The sequence below is a fragment of the Gadus chalcogrammus genome, chromosome 7, assembly GCF_026213295.1.
Source record: "Gadus chalcogrammus isolate NIFS_2021 chromosome 7, NIFS_Gcha_1.0, whole genome shotgun sequence".
In the NCBI taxonomy this organism is placed as follows: Eukaryota; Metazoa; Chordata; class Actinopteri; order Gadiformes; family Gadidae; genus Gadus; species Gadus chalcogrammus.
In genome coordinates, this window is record NC_079418.1 from 7,366,726 (window position 1) to 7,391,375 (window position 24,650).

At 49.8% G+C, this 24,650-nt stretch overlaps 1 protein-coding gene across 1 annotated transcript in view; it reads right to left on the bottom strand.

Annotated features, from left to right (window-relative positions):
- Window positions 1-22,791: 22,791 nt before the first annotated feature.
- LOC130385937 (cholecystokinin receptor-like) overlaps window positions 22,792-24,650 on the bottom strand; it is a 95,638-nt gene continuing 93,779 nt past the window's right edge. Inside the window, exons 5-6 of the mRNA XM_056594724.1 lie at window positions 23,280-23,761; window positions 22,792-22,806 (exon numbers count right to left, since the gene is read on the bottom strand). Of these exons, the coding sequence (XP_056450699.1) occupies window positions 22,792-22,806; window positions 23,280-23,761 (497 nt within the window). The remainder of the gene's footprint in view (window positions 22,807-23,279; window positions 23,762-24,650) is intronic.

Genomic DNA, 24,650 nt, shown 5'->3' on the forward strand with positions numbered 1-24,650 from the left:
AAGGACGATGAGGGCTCAGTCCCTCAGGAGGCCTGCAGCGGCAAGGAGACCCCTCTGAAGGCCAGCAGTGGCGAAGGCGGAAACCTTCAGGAGGCCGGCGAAGGCGAGGTAGAGGGCGGGTCCCCTCAGGAGGAAGACCAGGTAGAGGGCGGATCCCCTCTAGTGGAAGACCAGGTAGAGGGTGGGTCCCCTCTGGTGGAAGGCCAGGAAGAGGGCGGGTCCCCTCTGGTGGAAGGCCAGGTAGAGGGCGGGTCCCCTCTGGTGGAAGGCCAGGTAGAGGGCGGGTCCCCTCTGGTGGAAGGCCAGGTAGAGGGCGGACCCCCTCTGTAGGAAGGCCAGGTAGAGGGCTGGTCCCCTCTGGAGGTAGGCGAGGTAGAGGGCGGACCCCCTCTGGAAGGCGGGACCCCTCAGGAAGGCAAGGTAGAGGGCTGGTCCCCTCTGGAGGAAGAGGGCGTGCCCCTTCCAAAAGGTTTGGAAGGCGGGACCCCTCTGGAAGGCCTTGAAGAGGAACCCCCCTCGGGAAGGAGTGGAGGAGGGCCCCCACAGGCAGGAGCGGAGGGCGTGCCTCCCCTGGAAGGTCTGGAGGGCGGGCCCCCTCCGGCAGGAACAGAGGCCGATCCCCCTCTGGAAGGAGCGGAGTGGGCTCAGGAACCGGACAGGGCTCGGGGACCGGAGTCAGTGCGGGTGCTGGAGTGCCAGGAGGAACCGGGTGGTACCCCAAACTCACCACCCCCACTCTGATTGTCCGCAAGGGAGGAGGCTGGTAGCTAGGGACCGGGGGCAGAGGCTGGTAGCGGGGGACCGGGGGCAGAGGCCGGTAGGGGAGGACCGGGGACAGAGGCTGGTAGCTAGAGACCGGGGAAAGATGCTGGTAGCTGGGGGCCGGGGACAGAGGCTGGTAGCTGGGGGTCGGGGACAGAGGCTGGTAGCGGGGGGCCGGGGGCAGAGGCTGGTAGCGGGGGGCCGGGGACAGAGGCTGGTAGCGGGGGGCCGGGGGCAGAGGCTGGTAGCGGGGGGCCGGGGGCAGAGGCCGGTAGGGGAGGACCGGGGTCAGAGGCTGGTAGCTGGGGGCCGGGGACAGAGGCTGGTAGCTGGGGGCCGGGGGCAGAGGCTGAGAGCGGGGAACCGGAGGCAGAGGGTGAGAGTAGGAGCGTGGAGGCTTAGGCCGGTCACAAAAGTCTGGTGGCACCGGCATGTAGCTCTCAGGCCAAAAGACTGTGGGGCTGAGCAGCTCAACTGCCCACTCGGCAAGGCGTCCTCCAACTCGGGCCTTGACGAGACAGCCCTGCGTGTACGCCCCACGATAGCCTCCTGCTCCTTCCTGCTGGGAATGTTCTCCCAGAAATCCATTGCTTTCATAATGAACCATAATAAATCCTCCAACTCACGGCTAAATTGATCGTCCGCTGGGTCCAATGTTGGTGCTATCATTCTGTTAGGGTTGAGGGTGCAGGCAGGCAGGTAGGACCCGGACGCAGACGGTTTAGGGAGAACAGCACTTTATTTATGCCTAAAGGCTAAGGCAAGGAACCAGGGAACTCAGGTGACAACAGGGAACAGGGAACAAGCAGGACGAACAACCACAAAACACGCCATGACAGCTGTCATCCGAGAGACTTTCCTCTCCACTGTCACTAACCGTCCTCTCGGTTTGCTTTTTCCCAGTCTGCTTGTCCTTCCCCGACCTGCCTGCCTTTGCCTCACTGCTTTTGCTTTTAGCCTTCCCTCGGCGTTTTGCTGCAGGCTTTCGCCTTCCTTCTGTTGCTTCCTCCTCCACCAACATCTCCTCCTCTTCTACCTGTTCCGCCCATGAGCTGCCCTCTTCTCGCCCCTGCACCTCACTGGCTTCACCTACCTCACTTTCTACTGTTTCCCCAGACTCAGCTGGTTTACCCTGCACCTCACTAATCTCACTCACCTCTTTCATATTTTCCTCCCCACCACTTCCTCCTATTGCCTCTTTAAGTTCCTCACTCAGCCCATTTTCTCCCACCTTTTTGTGTTTTTTACTTAGTTTTACCCCACTGAGCTCACACTCGCCCACTTCAATCTCAGCTGGCTTACCCTGTGCCTTGCTGATCTCGTTCACTTCTTCAACATTCTTCTCCCCACTACTGCTTATTATCTCTATATTTTCCTCACCCATCCCCCTTTCTCCCATTTTTTCATATTTTTTAATTCTTTTTTCCACACTCACCTCACCATCACCCAGCTCAACCTCACCATTGTGCACTCCTGCACCGTCCTCAGTGTCGCACACGGCAGCCCTGCACACCGTCTTGCGCGGTGCGGCGATCGGCCCCTCGAAAACCGCACTCGGCCCCACGACTGCACGCCCCTCCGTTGGGGCCCCCAACCGCGTAACCGAGATCAGCAAAGAGCCCCTCCTCCCCCGCTACAACCGGCGGAGCGGCGGGGGGCTCCGCTGCACTCCCCGGGCCAGGCGGAGCCGGCTCCCCGCGCCCCGGACAGGTCCTCACCGTGTGTCCCTCCACACCACAACCAAAGCATTTCATTACTGACGAGGAAGCAAAAATCACGTAATCATAATCATCTACTTTTACATGGAATCGAAGGTTGAGCTCTGCATCCCGATTGTTAAGTATCATATATATGTGTCTCCGGTGAGACACTACGTGTTTCATCAAGGGAGACTTAAACCCAGACAGGATCTCGGTGAGACGACTTTTCCATGTCTGGATAGCTCTCTACAGAGAAACTCGTCAGTAATAAAAGGAGGGACATTGGACAAAGTTATTCTTGTTGACGACAGCATCAGCGGCAGTACCTGCACAAACATTCCATTCACCGTGAGCCCCGTCTCAACGAGGCGGTTCACCTTCTCCACCTGGTCCAGGAAGAGGACTACGGCACTGTTCATCCGAGCGGCCGATTTTACACTGCCATGCCTGACTACCTCTCCCACCGCCAGCCCAATGTCCTCCACGCTACACGGGAAACCGGCACCAACTTTGATGCCATGTTTCCTCGTGAGCTGAGCGAAACCACCATTTACCATGGCGTCCACCCAAGACGCCGACCGGTGATTACGCCGGCAGGCACAACCCCACACACAGAAAACCTAAAACCGCCAGAAAACAAGTGCAAATAAAAAAACTATCACCAGTGCACTCTCATTAAATTATAATTCATTACAAAACAAAAATAAATCAAGTTTGAAACGCACACCGCTCCTGACTCACTCACACACGACTCACTCCCAGCATGCACCAGAGAGAGAGAGAGAGAGAGAGAGAGAGAGAGAGAGAGAGAGAGAGAGAGAGAGAGAGAGAGAGAGAGAGAGAGAGAGAGAGAGAGAGAGAGAGAGAGAGAGAGAGAGAGAGAGAGAGAGAGACAGACAGACAGACAGACAGACAGACAGACAGACAGACAGACAGACAGACAGACAGACAGACAGACAGACAGACAGACAGACAGACAGACAGACAGACAGACAGACAGACAGACAGACAGACAGACAGACAGACAGACAGACAGACAGACAGACAGACAGACAGACAGACAGACAGACAGACAGACAGACAGACAGACAGACAGACAGACAGACAGACAGACAGACAGACAGACAGACAGACAGACAGACAGACAGACAGAGGGAGAGGGAGAGGGGGGGAGAGAGAGAGAGAGAGCTGTAGGGAACACCACCACTACACCGGGGCCTCTGTGATTAATTTTCCCGTATCGATTGAGCAACGCGCTCTGATCAACAGTCAACCATGCAAACACTCAATCATCAGATACCGTGTCTCTCCATTCTCCTCCTCTTTCATATTCTGATGATCATATTTTTATTGATCGTTATTGATCGTTGAAAAGCATCTTTTGGAGAATGTGTATGTGTGTATGTGTGTATATGTGTGTTTGCAGAGAGAGAGAGAAAGGGAGACAGAGAGAGACAGGAAGAGAGAGAGAGGGAGAGAGAGAGAGAGACAGAGACAGAGACAGAGACAGAGACAGAGACAGAGAGACAGAGAGAGAGAGACAGAGAGAGACACAGAGACAGACAGTCAAAGAGACAGAGAGAGACAGAGAAAGAGGTGTGATTCAGACCCACATCTTGTAAATAAGTCTTCTAAATTGCAGAAATGCACATTTTACACACATTGACACAGACATTCACCCACTCATACATACATTCACACACACATTCACCCACCCATACACACATTCACCCATTCATGCACATATTCACCCATTCATGCACATATTCACCCATTCATACACACATTGACACACCAACCACGAAGTCGACCCCTCAGGGCGACAGCCAGCTCGTCAGGAGCAGTCATGGTGAGGCGTCTCCATGGCACCTCAGGGACACCTCGACACTTAGCTAGGAGGTGCCGGGCATCCAACTAGCAACCTTTAGGTTACCAGGAACTCACCGACTGGTTTATTGTAGAAGTTTATAGATACAATTCATATTACCTTGAGCTCCAGGCTGCCATGAGAGAGGAAAACTCTACCAAAGTGTGTGTGATGACGGCTTGTTCAACCTGCTGACCACTGATTGGTCAATGAGCAACAGTTTTGCAGCCTCCCCCAGCCCAAGAGTCCAATCAGCCTCAGACCATTGGATACTTCTGAGACCAGACATCAAACACACGCACGCACACATGCATACATGTACACTAATTTACATATACAAACACACACACATATACAGGCACACATACATACACACATATGCATATACATAGACACAGACGCACACAAACGCACACATACACAGACACTCACACATACATACACACACACGCATACACATACGGACAGACATATACATTTGCACACACATGCAGAGACACCCACAACCACACACATACATACATATATTGACAAACAAACATACTGACAAACATATACCTTTGCACACATACACACACACACAGACACACACACACACACATACATATACACACACACATGCACACAGACATTAATATAGAAGCATTGCTATTTGTAGCTAATGTGTTAACGTTTGTTTTGTTGTGTGTTTTGTGGATTTTGTTTGTACGTATAAATCACCAAAACATGGGAGTTTGTACCGACGATACAAAGCTTATGTTCGGGTTTGACGAGGAAAACAATTCAATTCAATTAAATTCAATTTTATTTGTATAGCCCTTAATCACCATTACAGTCTCAAAGGGCTTAACAGGCCAAATATTTGTGACACCCCCCTTTACCCATGCCCCCACACGGGCAAGAAAAAACTCCCTTGAATCAGCAAGGAAGAAATCTTGAGATGAAACGCAGTGTAGGGGAGCCCTTCTTCCAGGGATGGTCAGGAGTGCAATGGGTGCCACAATTGACATAGGTAAATACATGCACATCATATTAAAATGGTGATGGGGTTCTGGCCGGTTATCCATGAGGAGAGTCCAGGCATCCAGTCCAATACCCGCAACACGCTAGAACAGACAGAATAGTGAATTAGAACGGAAAAGTACATAGTGGGAATGTATAATGTAATAAGAAAAGCACAAGCAAACTGAGTAGTCGTCACTTCGCATCTGTCGTTTTCACACTCCAAATGCAAGATTATAGAGGTGCGTTTTGAGCTTTCCTTTGAATAGCTCCACAGAGTCAGCTTCCCTGATCACTGATGGCAGCCTATTCCATAGGAAGGGGGCTCGATAGGCAAATGCTCTCTGTCCAGCCGATTTCTTTTTAACCTTCGGCAGTGAAAGAAGGCCCGCTCCCGAAGACCGGAGGGACCGAGAAGGACTATAAGGAATAATCAGGTCCTTCAGGTAGGATGGAGATAATCCATGCAAGGCTTTATAGGTTAGCAATAGCACCTTAAAGTCTGATCTGAAAGTTATTGGTAGCCAGTGTAAAGAGGCGAGAATAGGTGTAATATGATCAAACTTTCTCGTTCTGGTCAGCAGTCTAGCTGCCGCATTGTGTACCAGCTGTAGACTTTTTGTGGTAGAGTTCGGTAATCCCGAGAACAGTGCATTGTAATAGTCCAGTCTTGACGAAACAAATGCATGAATCAGTGTCTCTGCATCCACTGCAGATAACATTGGTCTGATTCTTGCAATGTTTCTCAGATGGAAAAAGGCAATTCAGTTGGACAATGAAACACAGACAACAACATTTCCATATCTCCTTAATAGTCGGTTTCCTTTGAGGTGTTTTTATTTTCCATTTGGGCAGAAGACAAAAGGAGAGAGAGAGAGAGAGAGAGAGAGAGCGAGAGAGAGAGAGAGAGAGAGAGCGAGAGCGAGAGCGAGAGAGAGAGAGACTGCGGGTTTGAAGTGAGAGTTTCCTTCTGGAGATGGAGATGGCACCACAACATCTTTAAGTGTTCCTGAGGGCCTCAGTAATAGCTCCTTTCATCAGGGACCACACAAAGGGAGAGAGAGAGAGCGGGGGTGAGGGAGAAGGGGGGAGAAAGAGAGCGAGGGGTGAGAGGGTGGGAGAGAGGGGGGGGGATAGAGAGAGAGGGGGGGGAGTAACAGAGAGCTCAAGACAGAAAGAGAGAGAGTGATTGATTTTGAAAAAAATAATTATTTGCAGTTTCTTTCTTCAATATTTTACCTTTTAAACACAGACAAAAAAAACTTTAGATTATACAGCAATAATTAATAAATAAATAAACACACATTAAAACACAGAGTTAAAAAAGAGCTTCCCCTCCTGCCAAGGGCGTCAGTTTGTTTTTAGAAGTGGTGGGGACAATAACCATAAGCTTGAGTGTGGTCTGAAAAGTGCTGGGTACCCTTATGTAAGCTATTCATCCATTCAACGCTGCATTACAATATGCTCTACAGTGTATTGTCAGGTGTTGAAATTATTCGAATATTCGAATACTGGTTCGGAAAATTAGTATTTGAAGCTTAAATCAGTATTCGGAGCTTCGTTATTTTTTTTTTTCCACGTACGTGACTTTACCAGAGCGAGGGAGGCAAACTATAAGCATCAGCGACACCAAGCAGAGAAGCGAGAGAGGTGGAGGAAGAATAGATATCTTGTTTCCCTCTATTTTATAACACAACATTAGCGGGATCTCTGGAGGAAAAGTAATACTTAAAACCTTAGCTTAGTTGTTTGTTTACGTTCGCTGTACAGCGCCGCGCCAATCAACTGTGACTGGCTTGCTGCAGAGCGTGAGCGTCTTGGGAATACCCGGTCAATATAATGGATAAAACATGGACACATAAGACAATCAATATTCGGTATTTGTTATGGATTTATTGTACAAATTCCCTGAAAATATGGACGTTCCAGGATGAATTGAAAAGCTCCCGTAAGGGCTGATATGGCAGAGAACAGCTGATTTGGAACGGAGCAACAGCTGTTCGCTTTCACGGGGAAAAACTAAGGAACTTCAACCTACTTAGGCCTACTAATTAACGTTCAAAAGCTATTCAATCTTCACCAAAATATGCAGATACTGTCAAAATCGGTTCCAGGGAGTATATAAGGATTATTAATGTTGTTTTTGATGGTGTTTTTTTCTGGAACGAGTATTCAAATATTCGCTCGGAAAAACAAACGAGTATTCGAAGCCTGAAAAATGGCATTCGGGCCAGCCCTATGAAGATCCTATTCGAACAATAAAGTTGAAAACCACAGTTTGTGTTTTGGCTTGTTTTGCAAAACGGCGTTGGAAACACCAGGGTATTGGCTCGGGATATGTAGGCCTAATACTAATACACACAGGACAAAGAACAGTGTTGGCAATTTAACACTTATCTTGACATCAACAAAGTTTACCAGACAAACAATGCCAGACTGTAAAGGGGGTACGAAATGAAACGAGGTACTGAGCATCAGCCTTTTGAAGACGAGCAAGGGCTGCTGGTAGCATATGTTATGCTGCATTAAAAAAAGAAGAAAAATACAAAAACCCAGAGGAGAATTGCATCTGCCAAATCCTGACCACCAGTAAACACTTGCGAAGGACCAATGTAGACTTCACTCGTTACATCATAAGAAAATTGTCCGCAAATAAAATCCCCTTCAGTTTAGGATAATCACACAGGTTATGCGAGAACATATTTATGTCAGGATAGGCCTACCAGGCTCCAAGTCGTCACATATCTCAATCAGACAAAACCAACTATAACCACATTGGCATAGCAATCGCACCGTGTGTAGCTGCTACTAGCTGCAATCTAATCTATATATATATACGATGCATACTAACTGGAGCACCAACCAGAATCAGATCACAATCGCTTAGGACCGTGGGTAACCTTTAGCCAGGTCATCACGATTCACGAGCAAACAGAACCAGCAGCAAAGTTTACGTAAACCAATTTCTTACCTTATGTGGCCCTCCACATGCAGGCTAGATGACGTATCCATATCGATATCCTGTGTCACAAACATGCTTTTTATAGGAAGCAAAAGGACTGGCTATTATCTGAATAAAAATGTCAATTTTGGCTGTCTGTCTTGAAACTTCTCCAGTGCGTTCACACCAAACGCAACGGGACGACAAGATCCCATACAAAGTGAACGTATAGACGCGTATCTGGCAATTATTTTTGATTTGTCGCACCACACTTTCACCGTGCACAGGCGAGCGCGTTCACGAGGATTTGTCGAATTTCGCGTGATGACAGCCAATCAGCGTTCAACAGCGTGGCCACTGAGTGACATGTGTAACGTAACAGCCAATCAGCGTTCAACCGTCAAACTCAGCGCAGTGCAGTTCAGTTCCTGAACTCTTCCATTGTGCCCATTAATGAGTGGTACCTGAAGTCCACCCTGACTCTGGCCTTCGCCAGGACCCCAAACGGCCCAAGGCCTGCCTCCCCCTCTACCTGGTTCTTCCTGCTTTGTAAACCGCCATTTTGGCTTGCCCGACCACAAAATTCAACAAACACCATTTCTTTTAATTGTCCCTGTCGTAACCAGCACCAAAGATAAAAGCATCCTCTGACCAAACTTCTCCACCATTTAAAATATGGAAAAGGACTCTTAGTCTGTGATAGTCCAAATAGCAATGGACTAGAGTCTCAATTTTGCCATAGAATGGACAGTTCTCGGACACCGTAGGGTTGATTGAAACTATTCACAGCCAGAGCCCCCTTGCAGGATCCTCCACTGCAGGTCTCCGGGTTGTTCAGGGGAGGCTTGTAAAGGAGGCTCCATACAGGCACACCGCCCTGCAGCCTCTCCTTCCACACCGTGTCCCTCCGATTGCTCTGTTTGTGTTTGTGTGTAGCCACCTGGCAGTACTTATATCTACTTTTCCCTGAAAGTAACTGTAAATCCATCCTGGACTTGGAAAGGCCCATGGGTTTCACCAGTCCGGTCTGGTACACCGACAGTACGAGCTCTGGAAACGGATCCCCTTCGTCTGGTACATCCGCCCTGCTGAAGAAGTCCCTCAGCATCTCTCGCTCCTCACTGGTCAGTCTGCTATGATGTCTCTGGTGTGCCGGCTGGACCTCAGACCCAGGAGAGAAGCCACAGCCTCAGTGTTGTGGAGCCCGGGCCCTACCTCGTTCACCACCTGCCTCAGCACGACCACCCTAGTGGAGCGCAGGCGCTGGGCGAGGCCAGGGCTGCTGCCGTCTTGCACGTCCAGCCGAGCCCCGCACACGAGGGTCTCTTCAGGAGCCAGAACAGAGACGCAGCGGGCCCTAGTCTGTCCCATTTAAAAATAGTCCATGCTATGAAAACACCACGATAAAAAGGAGGCAAACTACACACACGAAAAAAAACACAGCTATCTGCCTTAAAATTATGCCTGTTACCTGTCTCCCGACGACATCATCGTGCCCCAAGAGGTACCACTAGATAAACTTTAGCCTGAAAGCAGCCACTCTGCTCCCCAGGTGAACTAACCCCTGCCCCCCCTCTTCTTTTGGAAGATATAATACACACCCAATGCAACTTGTCCCAGAAAAAGTTTAAAATAACCGTTTGCACTTTTTGCAAGAGCCCAGCAGGGGGTTCTAAACATTTCAGTCTATGCCACAAGGTGGACGCTACAAGATTATTAATACTTAGGACCCTTCCTCTGTAGGACATGTGGGGAGGCAGCCACCTCCACTTAGCCAGCTTCCCCTCAACCTTCTCCAGCACACGCTCCCAGTTCTTCCTTTCAGTCTGTTCATCCTCCATCCTCAGCCCCCCCGGCAGCTGGGGCAGACCCGCAGACCACCTCCCAACTGCCAGCGCTTCACTCTTGGCACAGTTCACTTTGGCAGCTGAGATCAACCCAAACGTTTCAACAATCTTGCCCAATGTATTAATGTCCTCCTGATTTTTCATAAAAATGATGATGTCATCTGCATAGGATGATGAAATAAAATTTAATATCAGAAAAAGAAAACTAAATCAGATAAAAACAGGCCATCATTAAAACAACAAACATTATGCAATATGGGTTCTATAGACAGTGAATACAACATACCAGACATGGAGCAGCCATGTCGAATACCTCTTTCTGTTTTAGAAGGTTTACACAGACTACCATTTATTTTTACAGAGGCCGTACCTTTGTAAAACTTTCCAAAGGTAGCGGTGCTCAACGTGATCAAAAGCTTTTTCCTGGTTTAAAGAAACCAGACCAGTATCTAAACCCAAAGAACTGGAGACTTCCAAAATATCCCTAATGAGTGATACATTGTCCACAATGGACCTGCCGGGCACCGAGTAAGTCTGAGACTGGTTCATCACCTTCTTCAGCTGGTTGGACAGGACTTTTGAAACCAGCTTGTAATCTACGCACCGAAGTGAGACGGGCCTCCATTTCTTGATCTCCTGCAGGACTCCTTTCTTGGGCAGCAGAGTGAGCACAGCCCTCCTGCAGCTCTGTGGGAGAGAGGAGTCCTCAAAGCTCTCTGAGAAAACCCCCAGCATGTCTTCCTTAAGTACAGTCCAGAAAACTCTGTAGAATTCAGAGGGCAACCCATCGATACCGGGGGCCTTAACCCCCTGTACACTCTGCAAGGCAGCAAACACCTCCTACTCAGTCAGGGGGCCCTCCAGCTCCCTGTTGGTTTCCTCTGACTCTGTGGGCAGGTTCTCACAGAACGAGTCAAAAACAGCATCATCCTCCTGGTACTCACTGCTATACAGCTTCACATAGAAATCCACCGCTCTGTTCCTGATGTCTGCTATGTCTGTGAGCTGCTGTCCATCCCCTGACTGCAGCGCATGGATCTGTCTGCTCTGGCCGTTCTTCTTCATCATCGCGGACCGCCGAGGGCCCGCCACTCAGACCCCGAGAGAGGAGTGGAAGTGCTATACCTGCGGCCAGAAGGGGACGTGTCCATGCCCACGGCCAGTCTGCGCGACGGGAGAGGAGGGTCCTGTGTCCGCACCACCTGCTGGTCCCACGAGCGGACTGAATCCCCAAGCCTACCAGTACGCGTGGAGCGGCACGTCACCCGCGCCCTACTCGACTCAGGGGGCGTGGTCACGTTCATCCGACCCGGTCTAGCGGACGGAACCTCTGGGCAGAGGGTCGACGTAGGCTGCATCCATGGGCAAACCGAGTCCTACACCACAATGCGGATCACCGTTTAAACCCCGATGGGGACCTTCACGGTTCGGGCCGGGCTGGTCCCGAACCTCCCTATGCCCCTTTTGATAGGACGGGACTGCCCGATCTTCACCAAACTATTAGGGGCCGAGCTTCTGGCACCCCAACGCCGACAACCTCGGACCAGACCCCGCCGGTTGCATGGTCGGTCTGCCTATATGGCCGCCCACCCGGCGCCATCCAGGTCCGACTCGGACGAGTCCCCCGACAGGCTCCTGAGAGAGGGGCGCGGCTGACACACGCCTCGTCCACGGTCTCCCTTCCTCCGGTGACACCGGACACAATGACCGCCTCCGAGCAGACACCTCCGCCAGACGGGAGGGAGACTCCACCCCTTATCGACTTTTCCGACTTCCCCCGGGCTGACGGGGGAGGCGCCGACAGGGGAGGTCAGTTCACCACCGCCTAGCTGGAGGACGACGCCCTCAGAAACGCCTGGGGACACGTACAGGTCCATGAGGGCCTATCCCGGGACTCTGTGAGTAACCGGCAGTACCCACACTTTAGCACCAGGGGGGGGTTGCTATACAGGGTGGTACAGAGGGCGGGGGAGGAGGCGGAACAGTTGGTCGCTCCGAGACCATACGTGAGCAAAGTCCTCGGTATGGCCCACACCCACCTTCTGGGGGCCCATCTTTATTTTTTATTTATTTTATTTAGGGCATTTAGCAGACGCTTTTATCCAAAGCGACTTACAATAAGTACATTTTTCATAAGAAGTGCATCAATATTTCGCTGTCGGTACAGAAAGGATGTTCATAGAACCAAGTGCAAGTACCATGAGCAGCTACTGCAGTTGCTACACAGTTAAGTACTATAATACAATACAATACAATACAGTGTACAATGGTGGCCAGAAGGGGGAGGGTGGCTTTGCAGTGTTGAGGTGGACTCTGAACAGGTGAGTCTTGAGTCTTTTTCGGAAGATAGTGAGCGACTCTGCGGCCCTGAGAGCGGCAGGGAGCTCGTTCCACCACTGAGGTCCCAAAACCGAGAAAAGTTGTGACTTTGCCGAACGGCCATTGCTAGCTCTTAGCGATGGCGGTTCCAGACGTCCAGCTGAGGTAGTTGAGCGGAGGGATCCAGCTGGGTTGTGCGGCTTTAGCGATGCTTGGAGGTAGGCAGGGGCAGTTCCATCGACTGCCTTGTATGCCAGTACCATCGTTTTAAATTTGATGCGAGCTACTACAGGGAGCCAGTGGAGGTCCCGGAAGAGGGGGTCATGGGAGAACTTCGGTTACTGTTGTTCGGTAGGTTGAACACGAGGCGCGCTGCTGCATTCTGGATGCGCTGCAAAGGTTTAATCAGAGACAGGAAGTCCAGCCAGGAGTGAGTTGCAGTAGTCGAGGCGGGAGATGACAAGTGATTGGACTAGAAGCTGAGCTGCTTCCCTTCTGAGGAAGGGCCGGATTCTGCGGATGTTGTAAGGTGCAAATCTGCAGGATCGGGTGACCGCAGTGATGTTTGCAGTGCAGGATAACTGATTGTCCAATATCACACCGAGGTTTCTGGCCGTTGGAGAGGGAGATACAGTGATGTTCTCGACGGTGACCAGTAAGTTCATGTGTGGGCAATCTTTCCCTGGGATTTGGAGGAGCTCGGTTTTGTTGAAGTTAAGCCTCAGGGGATGGGCAGTTGTCCAGGTGCTGACGTCCGCCAGACATTCCGATATGCGTGTTGCAATCAGGGTTTTATCAGATGAGGGGAAAGAGAGAAATAGCTGAGTGTCGTCAGCATAGCAGTGATAGGAAAAGCCGTGTGATGCAATTACCGAGCCCAGAGATCTGGTATAGAGGGAGAACAGAAGAGGCCCCAGTACAGAGCCTTGAGGGACACCAGTTTCAAGCGTGCAAGGTTTGGACAAGGAGCCATTCCATGTCACTTGATAGTTGCGGTTCATCAGGTAGGATGTGAACCAGGAAAGAGCAGATTCAGCGATGCCAAGTTCGGCAAGAGTGGCAAGAAGGATCTGGTGGTTCACTGTGTCAAATGCTGCGGACAGGTCGACAGCATCTAGGGATGGATAAGACGAGGGATAGAATTCTGAACAGGTTTTACTGTCCGGGGATGAAAAAGGACGTAGAGGATTACTGCCGGGCGTGCCCCGAGACCCTCAGTACGGAATCCCCTCATTCCCATGCCACTAATAGAAGTCCCGTTCGACCGGCTGGGGCTAGACATTGTAGGCCCCCTCCCCAGGACTAGACGAGACCACCGCTACATCTTAGTTATGGTGGATTACGCCAACCGCTACCGAGAGGCAGTTCCTCTCCGTGCCGGAGGGAACTAATGATTTTATTTAGCAGGGTGGGGATAGTCAGGGAGATCCTGACGGATCAAGGATTATGACCCGGGTTTTAAAAGACCTCGTTAGTTTGTTGCAGATCCACCACCTCCGGACCTCCGTCTACCACCCCCAGACCGACGGGTTGGTGGAGAGGTTCAATAAAACCCTGAAATCCATGCTAAAGAAGGTCATGGAAGTAGATGGAAAGAACTGGGACCAGCTGCTCCCGCACGTCCTGTTTGCCGTCCGAGAAGTACCCCAGGCTTCCACGGGATTCTCGCCCTTCGAACTCCTCTACGGCCGGCGACCAAGAGGGCTGCTCGACATCGCCAGGGATGCCTGGGAGAGCCAACCGTCCCCCCACCGCACCGTCATCGAGCACGTTGAGCAGATGCAAGGCCGGATGGCACAGATCTGGCCCGTGGTCCGGGAGCACCTCGGACGAGCCCAGCAAGCCCAAGCCCGAGGGGCCCAACTCCGCACCTTCAACGCAGGGGACCAGGTGCTAGTCCTCGTCCCGACCATAGAGTGCATGTTCCTGGCCGAATGGCAGGGTCCCTTTGTCGTCATCGACGGGGTCGGCGACGTCAACTACCGGGTACGGCAACCGGGAAGACGCAAGGCCGTCCAGATTTACCACATTAACCTACTGAAGAGGTGGCAACCATCGACTGCCCCGCGGGAACCCGTGTTCTTGTCCCTGTCAGCTGAGCCCCAGCCAAACCCAGGACATGAAGGAAGTGGTCCTCCAGCACCTGGACGTCTTCTCTGAGCGGCCCAGGAGGACCACGACCGTCAGCCATGACATCAGGACAGAGCCGGGAGTCCGAGTCCGGCCCTACCGTATTCCGGAAGCGCGGCGGGCAGCCATCCGAATGGGGGTCACAAACATGCTGGGGATGGGGGTCATCGAGGAGTCCCACAGCGCTTGGTCCAGTCCGGTGGTCCTGGTCCCCTAACCGGACAGAATGTACCGTTTCTGTAACGACTTCCTGAAGCTGAACGAAGTGTCGGCCATCAATGCCTACCCCATGCCCCGCATAGACGAGTTGATCAAACAAAGGGATACTGGCAGGCCGAGAGAAGACGGCGTTCGCCACCCCTGACGGGCTGTACACGGTCCTCCTGTTCGGGGTGCACGGGGCACCCGCGACCTTCCAACGGATGATGGACCCACAGGGAATACGCCGCCGCCTACATAGACGACATCGTCATACACAGCAGCACCTGGGACCTACACCTACGTGCCGTACTGGGAGCGCTCCGAGCCGCCGGCCTCACGGCCAACCCCAAGAAGTGCTGCCTGGGCCTCGAAGGGGCGTCCTATCTGGGCTATCGGGTTGGGAGGGGCAGCGTGAAGCCGCAAGACGAGAAAGTACAGACCATCCGGACCTGGCCCCGGCCAAGAACGAAGAAACAAGTGAAGTCGTTCCTGGGACTCGTGGGATAGTACCAACAGTTCATCCCTGCGTTCGCGACACTGGCCAGCCCCCTCCACGAGTTGACGTGGAGGGCTCTACCCGACCGAGTTGAGTGGACGGAAAAGGTCGAGGAGGCTTTCTCATGCCTCCGACAGGCCCTCTGCATCGAGCCACTCCTGATCACCCCGGACTTCAACCTCCCCTTCGTCGTCCACACCGACGCATTCGATTTTTTCACAGGTCCGGTCAGGCGAGGAGCAACCGGTGACCTATATCACCCGGAAACTCCTGGCCAGCGAGAAAACCTACTCCACCGTAGAGGAGGAGGTGCTGGCGATAAAGTGGACCCTGGAGAAGCTCCGCTACTACCTCCTTGGACGCACCTTCACCCTGGTCACAGACCACGCCCCCCTGAAGTGGATGGCCACGGCCAAAGATACCAACGCCCGAGTGACGCGCTGGTTCCTGGCAGTGCAGGACTACCACTTCCAGGTGGTCCATCGGCCCGGACGCGCACACGCCAACGCAGACGCACTGTCCCGGAGGGACGCCTGCCTAGGTCTTTCCCGGGGAATCCCCGACTTGTAGCTGAGGGTGAGGGTACGTGGCAACCCCGATCAAACTGGGGGGGGTCGAACCACTCCAGCACCGGGGACAGCGCCCTCTCCGCGGACAGGTAGTCCAAGGGAGGTATGTGCCATTCAGTTCGGCGGCGCAGGAGCGCGCATCAAGCGCACCCGGGCAATCACGGACATTGGGATCACCTGGGGAGGGAGATGGCAGAGGCCTCTTAAGGACCTCTTAAGCACGCACCAGACGGGGGAACAGCCGAGTTGGAGAGACGCGGTAGGAAGAGATCGCACAAACGCAGACTAACGCCAATACGCTTCCCCCCCCCAGGACTGAGTGGGAGAAGACGGGAGCACTAGAGACGCCGACCTCGCAGCCGGACCCGCCCCGCAGACGGCCCATTATACCCCCTGAGAGGATGAACTTATGTTGACTTTTGTTTTACCTTCTTTTCCACGTGAGGCACAAATTAAAATCGTTGACCCGCAACCCTTGTTAGTTTGCGTGTATGCTGCGTGTGTGTGAGTGGAGGGTAGTGTGTGTTTCGAGGGGAATCGGGGACCTGTCAGATTTATATATTTATTTTTCTGAGAAAGACAAATGTGCAACTGGGGTCTAGCTTCCTTCAGGCTGGTGTGTGTTGTGTGTGTATGTGTATGTGTAAATGTATATGTGTGTATGTGTTTGTTTGTATATGTGTGTGTGCATGTGTGTATGTGTGCGTGTGTGTGCATGTATGTATGTGTGTGCATCCGCTTTGTGTGTATGTGTGTAAATGTATATGTGTGTATGTGTATGTTTGTTTTAGTGTGTTTGTGTGTGTATACGTGTGTGTATGTATGTGTGTGTGCATGTGCTTTTCTGTGAGTGTGTGTGTGTGTGTGGTTTTATGTATTTGTCTGCATGTGTGTTTGAGTGTGTGTTTGAGTGTATGTATGTGTGTGTGCATATGTGTGTGTGTTTGTGTATGTATGTGTTTTTCTGTGCGTGTGTGTGTGAGGGTATGTGTGTGTGTGTGTGTGTGTGTGTGTGTGTGTGTGTGTGTGCATGTGTCTTTTCTTTGTGTGTACGTGTATGTGTGTGTGAGGGGCGTGTGGCTGTGTCTGCGTGTGTGTGTCTGTGTGTGTTTTTGTGTGTGTCTGTGTGTGTGTGTCTGTGTCTGTGTGTGTGTGTGTGTGTGTGTGTGTGTGTGTGTGTGTGTGTGTGTGTGTGTGTCTAGTGTGCCCCTCTCTGTGGACTCTCCATCATACAGACCTGGAGGGTGGTTTGCTGTTCGCTCCGGCCGTGATATATGATGGGTGAGGTAATGGGGGAGTAATGGGGGAGTAAAGGGAGAGTGGGTTCCATTGTCACAGTATAACTCTAGGGGAGGGTGTTTGCGTTAGTGTATGTGTTTGTGTATGTAAGCACTTGTAACGTGTGTTTATCGTGTATCCAAGAGAACGAGAGAGAGAGAGAAAACGAGAGAGAGAGCGAGAGAGAGAGTATGTATACATACTGTAGGTATGTACGTGTGTGCGGGGTAGTGATGATGTTCGGGTCCCTCGGTGAGCTCACACAAACGCTCAGGTGCATCTCTGTAGTTTGTATGTGTGTGTGTGTGTGTGTGTGTATGTGGGAGAGGGGTGGCGTGTGTTTGTTTAGGGATGTGTGCGTATGTGCGCGTGTGTGTCTGTGTGCGTCAATGTGTATGTGTGTTTGTGTGTCAATTATGTATATGTATTTGTGTGTGTGTGAATGTGCATGTGTGTCCGTGATGTATCCCTCTTTGTGGACCCACAAATGGATCAACCCCCACTCCTCCCTCCCCCCCCTCCCCACGGCAACAGTAACCAGGTCTACCTCGTTGCCTAAGTGACGCAGAGAGACATTAACTTCAGTTGTTGCCGCGGCGATGATCACGAAACAATCAGAGCGTTAATAAGAGTTTTTTTTCACTCACTCCCTCTGTGTTAATTGAGATGTGAGATGGAGGTGAGATAAGTGATTATCTCAGGATCCTGGAGGAGAGAGAGAGAGAGAGAGAGAGAGAGAGAGAGAGAGAGAGAGAGAGAGAGAGAGAGAGAGAGAGAGAATAAGTGACTAAGTACTGGTACTTAGTCACCTATTATTTAAACTTTACACTTTATAATTTATGTTTTTTATACTGTCTTTTTATACTGTATTTTGTTGGTTCTGTTTTTTTCTGTTTGTCTTTGCTTCAGCATTTACCTTGGAATTGACTTTAGCGTTTACTTTAGGATTTACTTTTGCGTCTTTGTTTGTCTCCATTCGTCCTTTGTATTTTTATTGTATCGTATCTTACCTTGTGGTGTTTCACTGCTGCTGGGCTGTTTGAACAAAGGAGTTTCCCCTCTGGACGATTGATAAAGATGTCATCTAATCCTATCTACCTATCTTGTTATCAATCTATCTACCTGCTAGCATACCCTGTCACAACACCAGTGTGGGAACGACTTTAAGATGAGTCACAAGACATCTCCGTCTCAGACTCCAGGAGGAAGAAGTGTCGGTGATTCAGGGCGGGATGTCAGACAAATTTGTGCTAAATGTGCAGGAGGAAATGTGCGAATAAAACAAATCTTATGATAGCAAACTGAAACACACGAGAAAGAGAGCAGGTTTTAAAAGGCTTAGTTCATGTCTTTAGGGACTTTGTCAAATTAGCATAGATAGCATAGCATAATAAAGTTGTTATGTATCTGTGCAAGAGAGAAGACATCTCTGTGGATGATGGGACAGATCGATGAGGGGTGATGCAACTCCCCGGACTGGATCAGTAAACTAGGCGAACCATGAATATTCAAAAGGCAGAGAGCCCCCCCACCCAAAAGAAAAAGGAAATCAGCAACTTGTGGAAGGGTTCTGTTGCCATGACAACACTTTCCTCCACAGTTGGATTTGATGCCTTCCAAGGAAGAATTCTCTCTCTCTCTCTCTCTCTCTCTCTCTCTCTCTCTCTCTCTAAATGTTTAAAATTTAGCATTCAAACAAAGCTCTTTTGAATCGCATTGAATAATTGAACAGAGAGTGCGCACGACAGAGGGAAAGAGAGCAAGAGAGGGAGCGAGAGAGAGACGGACAGACAAAGACAAAGACAGAGAGACAGAGAGTGGGAGAGCGAGAGAGAGACAGACAGACAGAGACAGAGAGACAGAGAGAAGGAGAGTGAGAGAGCGACAGAGAGGGCGAGGGTGAGAGAGAGAGCAGGAGATAGAGTGAGAGACAGAGACAGACAAAGGGCCCTATTTTAACGGTTTGAAACGCAAGTGGGAAGCGCAAAGCGCAAGTAGCTTTGTTGGCGGTTCTACGGCGCTATCGCTATTTTACAGGCGGATAAATGACACTTGCGTCGCGGCGCAAGTGTCAAAAGGGTTGGTCTGAAGCAGCCTAGTTACCCGTAGGTGTGGTTTGGGCGTAATGTCCAACAAACCAATGAGAGTGCCAGCTCCCATCCCCTTTAAGAGCCATGAGCGCATTTGAATCGGACGAGTTCATATTTTGACAGCGCGTCTGCAGTCTCCGATGAGACAAATGCACATGAATTTCAAACTGCAAATGGCTCAGTTTATTGACAAATAATATGGCCTAATTCACACATGGAATAAGGGGTTTTCTTCCACAACTTCAGAAATACTGAGTCCTCAAATAAATTTCGGCAAAGAAAACGTATATGATGTAACATGTGATATGCGGTAACTGTGGTTCTATTTAATGATATACGCAATACATTATAAACATTGTTTCTTATCAGTATTGTATGCTATCCTAATATGCATGTGTCCCCGCGGTAATAGACATTGCCATTGATTTTATTATGCGTTACGTTTTTAGTTTGCGTGTGTTTAAACAGAGCACACACACACGCATTCATTCATTCTTTACACTCACTCGCGGTAAAACAATGTTTTTCACGATCAAATACTCATCAATCCTAAAAGTTATGGGCATGTAGGCCTACACGATGTCTCTGTCAAGAAAATATGTGTTTGCTGTACGGTGTTTGCAGATGCATTGATTTAAAAGTACAACTTATTACCGCTGCATCAGCTGTTCTTTCCCAAATAATTTACCAAGAATGTGCGGCTAGGTAGATGGGAGAAGCAAAGTGTATGCGCGAGGTGCACAAGCAATCCGTATGCATCGCATGCGCATGTATGCATGCGCCCTTAAAATAGCATCTGAACAACGCGCCACTGACTTTAAACCAGGTATTTCCTGGTCAGTAGCGCAATGGTATTCAGAAACGGCAAAATACCGTTTGCGCCAGAACACGCCTCCTCCTTCCGCCGAACCGCCCCTTGGGGCGCATGATCAATCCCTAATTTACCGGCGAGTGGCGGTGGTGGGAAAAGAACGCTCTGCGCCAGTTGTAAACTAGCAACGACACATGCGCCAGTGACTAAGTCACTTGCGCCGGATGCAAGATAGGGCCCAAAGACAGAGAGAGGGAGAGAGAGAGCGAGAGCGAGAGAGCAAGAGACAGAGACAGAGAGAGAGACAGAGACGGTCACAGCATCTGCTCAAACTGCCACCCCAGTTGAGTCAGCTAACAGACTTGGCAGAACAGATTCCTGGACTTGAAAGTATTTAATATCTATTCGTTTTTTATTTAAATATGAGATACCAGTACACAATGCAGATATATTTTCAAACTTTGTACAGGAAACCACTTTTGAAGAAAACAGAATGGTACACAGAAATTACGAATAATAATATAATACATATATTATAATACAAATATTATGTATATTAAATAATATAATATAATCATACTAAAGAATATAAGACCATTGTTACCATGGGGGCTCTGGGGGGGGGGGGGGGGAATAAATATATATTATCCAGCCAATGGCCATTTCTCAAAACACCATCACCTGCTTGGAACCATGAATATGAATTATTATGAATGATGTTCCTTCTTGTAAATAACGTCCCTCATATCACACATTACCTTACCTTTTGCACCATTTAGAATTTATCTATTGTAAATTTTACGTATTTTATTTAACCTAATTTTCTCATTTTGTTATTTAGGGTTGGAGATAAAAGCAATTTGGATTCCCCTGGCACATATTTTGAAATTGACTATAAAGTTGACCATATAAAATAAAAATGAACCAAGCTGGACACAGGGGAACTCATTGGAAGCCAGGCAAACTTTGGTGATGGATAGTTTAATTTTGTTTCATCTCAAGAAAAGCTCCATCTCTGTCCAAGATAAAAAATGTTCTATGTGTTTGTGAGAGTTTGCTGTATGTGTGTTGTTTGTTGAACAAAGCATATGCAAAATCGAATAGTTGCTTACGTTTTTTGTGGCTGGATCCCCCAGATCTGTTATCCCCTCCCCATGTTAATATAAAGAGCACATTCGAAGGTAGCGAAAACAAGACAATTCTCATAGTCTTCGGGATTATACACAAATTGGTCGGGCTTTTGCAGTCATTTAGCCCAAACTGTCAGTCTCAGGCTAGCCTCTTCATTGCCCATTTTCATAAAAACATATTTCAATTATCTTGCATTGAACACCATGTAAGTGTAGTATTATTGTCCATTTTTGTTCTTTTAAATTTTTTTGGTTCTATATATAGATAGTCAATAGATAGTTGAATTGTACAGCACTTTGGTCAACTTTTGTTTTCAAAAGGCTCTGAAATTTAACAATTTTGCTACATTATGACTCATCGAGTCGAAATAGCTGATGCGTTCAAAGAAAAAACCTCCACGCTTTTAAATGTCGAATGCAGATTACCAACAAAAGCGTTTCACCTGTAGTTTCAAAACTCTAATCATGGAAACGTTTTTTCTCTTTCCGTTGAATACATATTTTGATGTTCCTTTTCAAACGCACCTGAATACAACAAAAAAAGCTATTTCACAGTCTTCGTACTCTTCTACGGGAACAATCATTCGGTAGAGTTCGTGAGGCACTCAATACCCCGGCCTGGCCACTTGTAGTGAATGACAAACACAAAGCAAAATTTTTACAAACCCAAAAAAACACATTAAGCGACCAATAACAATAAAATGTTCCCTCATGAATGGTTTCACACTCAAGGACACACAAAAAAAAACACACAAACATTTGTAGGCAAAACCTGCACAAACACAAAGACGATATATTTACACAAGTACAACGGAGTGATCCATCTCTAACAAAGCTTCACTCAGACACAAAGTCACGATGAGCAAGACTTAGCACACACAGGGAGAAAGAGGGGGAGACAGAGGGGGAGAGAGCGAGAGAATGAGGGAGATTGGTAGGGAGAGAGAGGGAGGAGAGAGAGAGAGAGGGAGAGGGAGAGACAAAGGGGGGGGGGGAGAGGTGAGAGAGAGAGGGGGAGAAAGGGTCGGAGAGGAGGGAGAGGGAGAGAGAAGGAGAGACAGAGAGGGAGATGGAGAGGGGAGAGAGAGAGGGGGAATAGAGAGAGAGAGAAAGAGTGACACAGCGCATAGATTATAAATCACCCAAGATTCCAGAGACTCAAAACCCACGATGCAGTTTAAGGCGAAACAGACACACCAAACTATCCTCACATAAAAGCTGCATTTCCCATCTTTTGCACAACGTCCCATTGTATGCATTTATTTAAAAGGGAAATGCACATCAATTGACATTTTTAGTTTACACTCAAAATCTTAATTTGCCAGAGTTAGAAAAACAGCTTACTTTCATCTGTAGTCCATATACATTCGGTGTGATTTAAACTGAGACTTTTCTTCAGAATAGTAGTTTTTGGAGAATGTCCTTAGCCTTCCCAAAAACGCACAACCCCAACACACGGATGCTAGATAGCATTGATAGCTAGCATTGCTCCGAAGCCAAACCCGCCTGTGTGTCGCATGCAGCTAGCATTTAGCATCTAAATGCTTAATGCTAACTTGATGCTACACATGGCTACACACGCTAGCATGTCGGGAAATCAAACACACACACAGAACACACCAAAACACAGGAAGTCGAACGGAGTGATTCAATCGGGATCTGCCTTAAAGGGGTAGGGAGAGAAAGAGGGAGGGGGGAGAGAAAGGAGAGAGGAGAGAGAGAGCGAGAGAGAGAGCGAGAGAGAAAGAGAGAGGAAAGAAGCAGAAGAAGGAGAAGAAGAAGAAGAAGAAGAAGAAGAAAAAAAGTAGCGTAGCTTAGCTTAGCGTAGCGACCGATCCCGGACCCCCTGGTGTCTTTTTTCCAAAATGTAGCTTAGTGTAGATAAGCTTAGCGTACCGATCTCGGACCCTCTCATGGATTTTCCAAAACGTAGCTTTGTTTAGCTTATCCTAGCTTTCAGTTCATCCCTGCGCCGCTGCTGACCGCCGTATAGCTCACCTTATACATGGTGGTGCTTGTAGCCCCGCCTCCTCCATGTCCAGCCGTGGTGGTGGTGGTGTACCCGTCCTCCCCTCCCCCTCCTCCTCCTCCTCCCCCACCGCCCGGGAACCGGCGCCTTATCGACCGCCTCCCGGCCTTCCGCACGTAACCGGGACAACAGCACCCACAGGTGGCCAGCAAGGCGCCGCGGAACCGCGTGTTCATGAAGCAGTAGATCAGCGGGTTCACGCACGCCGACGAATACGACAGCAGGTGGATGAACGAGATGGGCGCGCCGGACAGCGCCCGGTGGGCGGAGCCCAGGTCGAAGGCCTTCCAGGTGTTGGCAGAGTACAGCGGCATCCAGCAGAGGAAGAAGAGCGCCACGATGACCATCAGCATGCGGATCACGCGCTTTTTTGCCCGCCATTTGGATTCGGAGGCGTTGGCGCGGGCTTGTTCGCGACGGAGGGCGTGGGAGTTGAGGGTGGAGGGGGCGGTACAGGAGGGGGGGGTGGGGGTGGGGGTGGTGGGGGAGGGGGCGAAGCCTGGGGCAAGGCCCACCTTCTTGGGGTGCACCTGGATGTAGCAGCCGTCGTTGTCGTCATGGTTACTGGTTCTGCCGTTTTTCGTCAGGGCTGTGTGGGGGTGGTGGGATGTGTGTGTGTGTGTGTGTCAATATTGGACAGAGGTGTGTGTGTGTGTGTTTGCGTGTGTGCGTGTTCGACATTGTTCAGACCAGAGACAATATTGTTAAGGGGAATTAAAGTGTGTGTTTGTTCGACAATGTTTGGAGGAGGGTAAATATTGCCCGCGGGGGGGGGGGGGTATGAATGAGAGGTGTGTGTTAAGGCGATGGTGTTTGTAGATAGGTTGGTGGGTTGGTGGGAGTCCAAGAGAAGGAAAGAGAGAGAGAGAAGGAGCAGCGATCAAACAGATTGAGATTACAATCAAAACCAGACTTATTATGTACTTACATTTAGGGCGTTTAGCAGACGCTTTTACCCAAAGCGACTTAAACGGTTAGTACACCCATTAACACCCCGACGGCGGAGTTGACCAAAGTCAACCACAGCCAGCTTGTCAGTGTGAGGAGCTGTCAGGGTGAGGCGACTCGCTCCTCTCTAGGAGGAGTGGGGATCCAACTAGCAACCTTCAGGTTAAAAGTCAACCAACTCTATCTGCTTAGCGAAGCCGACCCCACTTAAACTTAAGATGTTACCAGCGTTTGCATTCATATACATCCCTATGTTCGCCTGACAGTCCCTCTCACTCTCTGTCTGTCTCTCTCTCCCTCCCCCTCCCTCCCTCCCTTCACCTCTCTCTCTGTCTTTCTCTCTATCTTCATCTTTCTCACCCCCTCCCTCCATCCCTCTCTCTCTGACTCTCATCTCTCTGTCCCTCTGTCTCTTCCCCCCCTCTATCTTTCTCTCTCTCCCTCCCTCTATCTCGCACTCTCATTCCCTCTCTCCCCCCATTCTCTCTCTCTATCGCCCTCTCAGCCCTGCTCCCTCCCTCTCTCCCCCC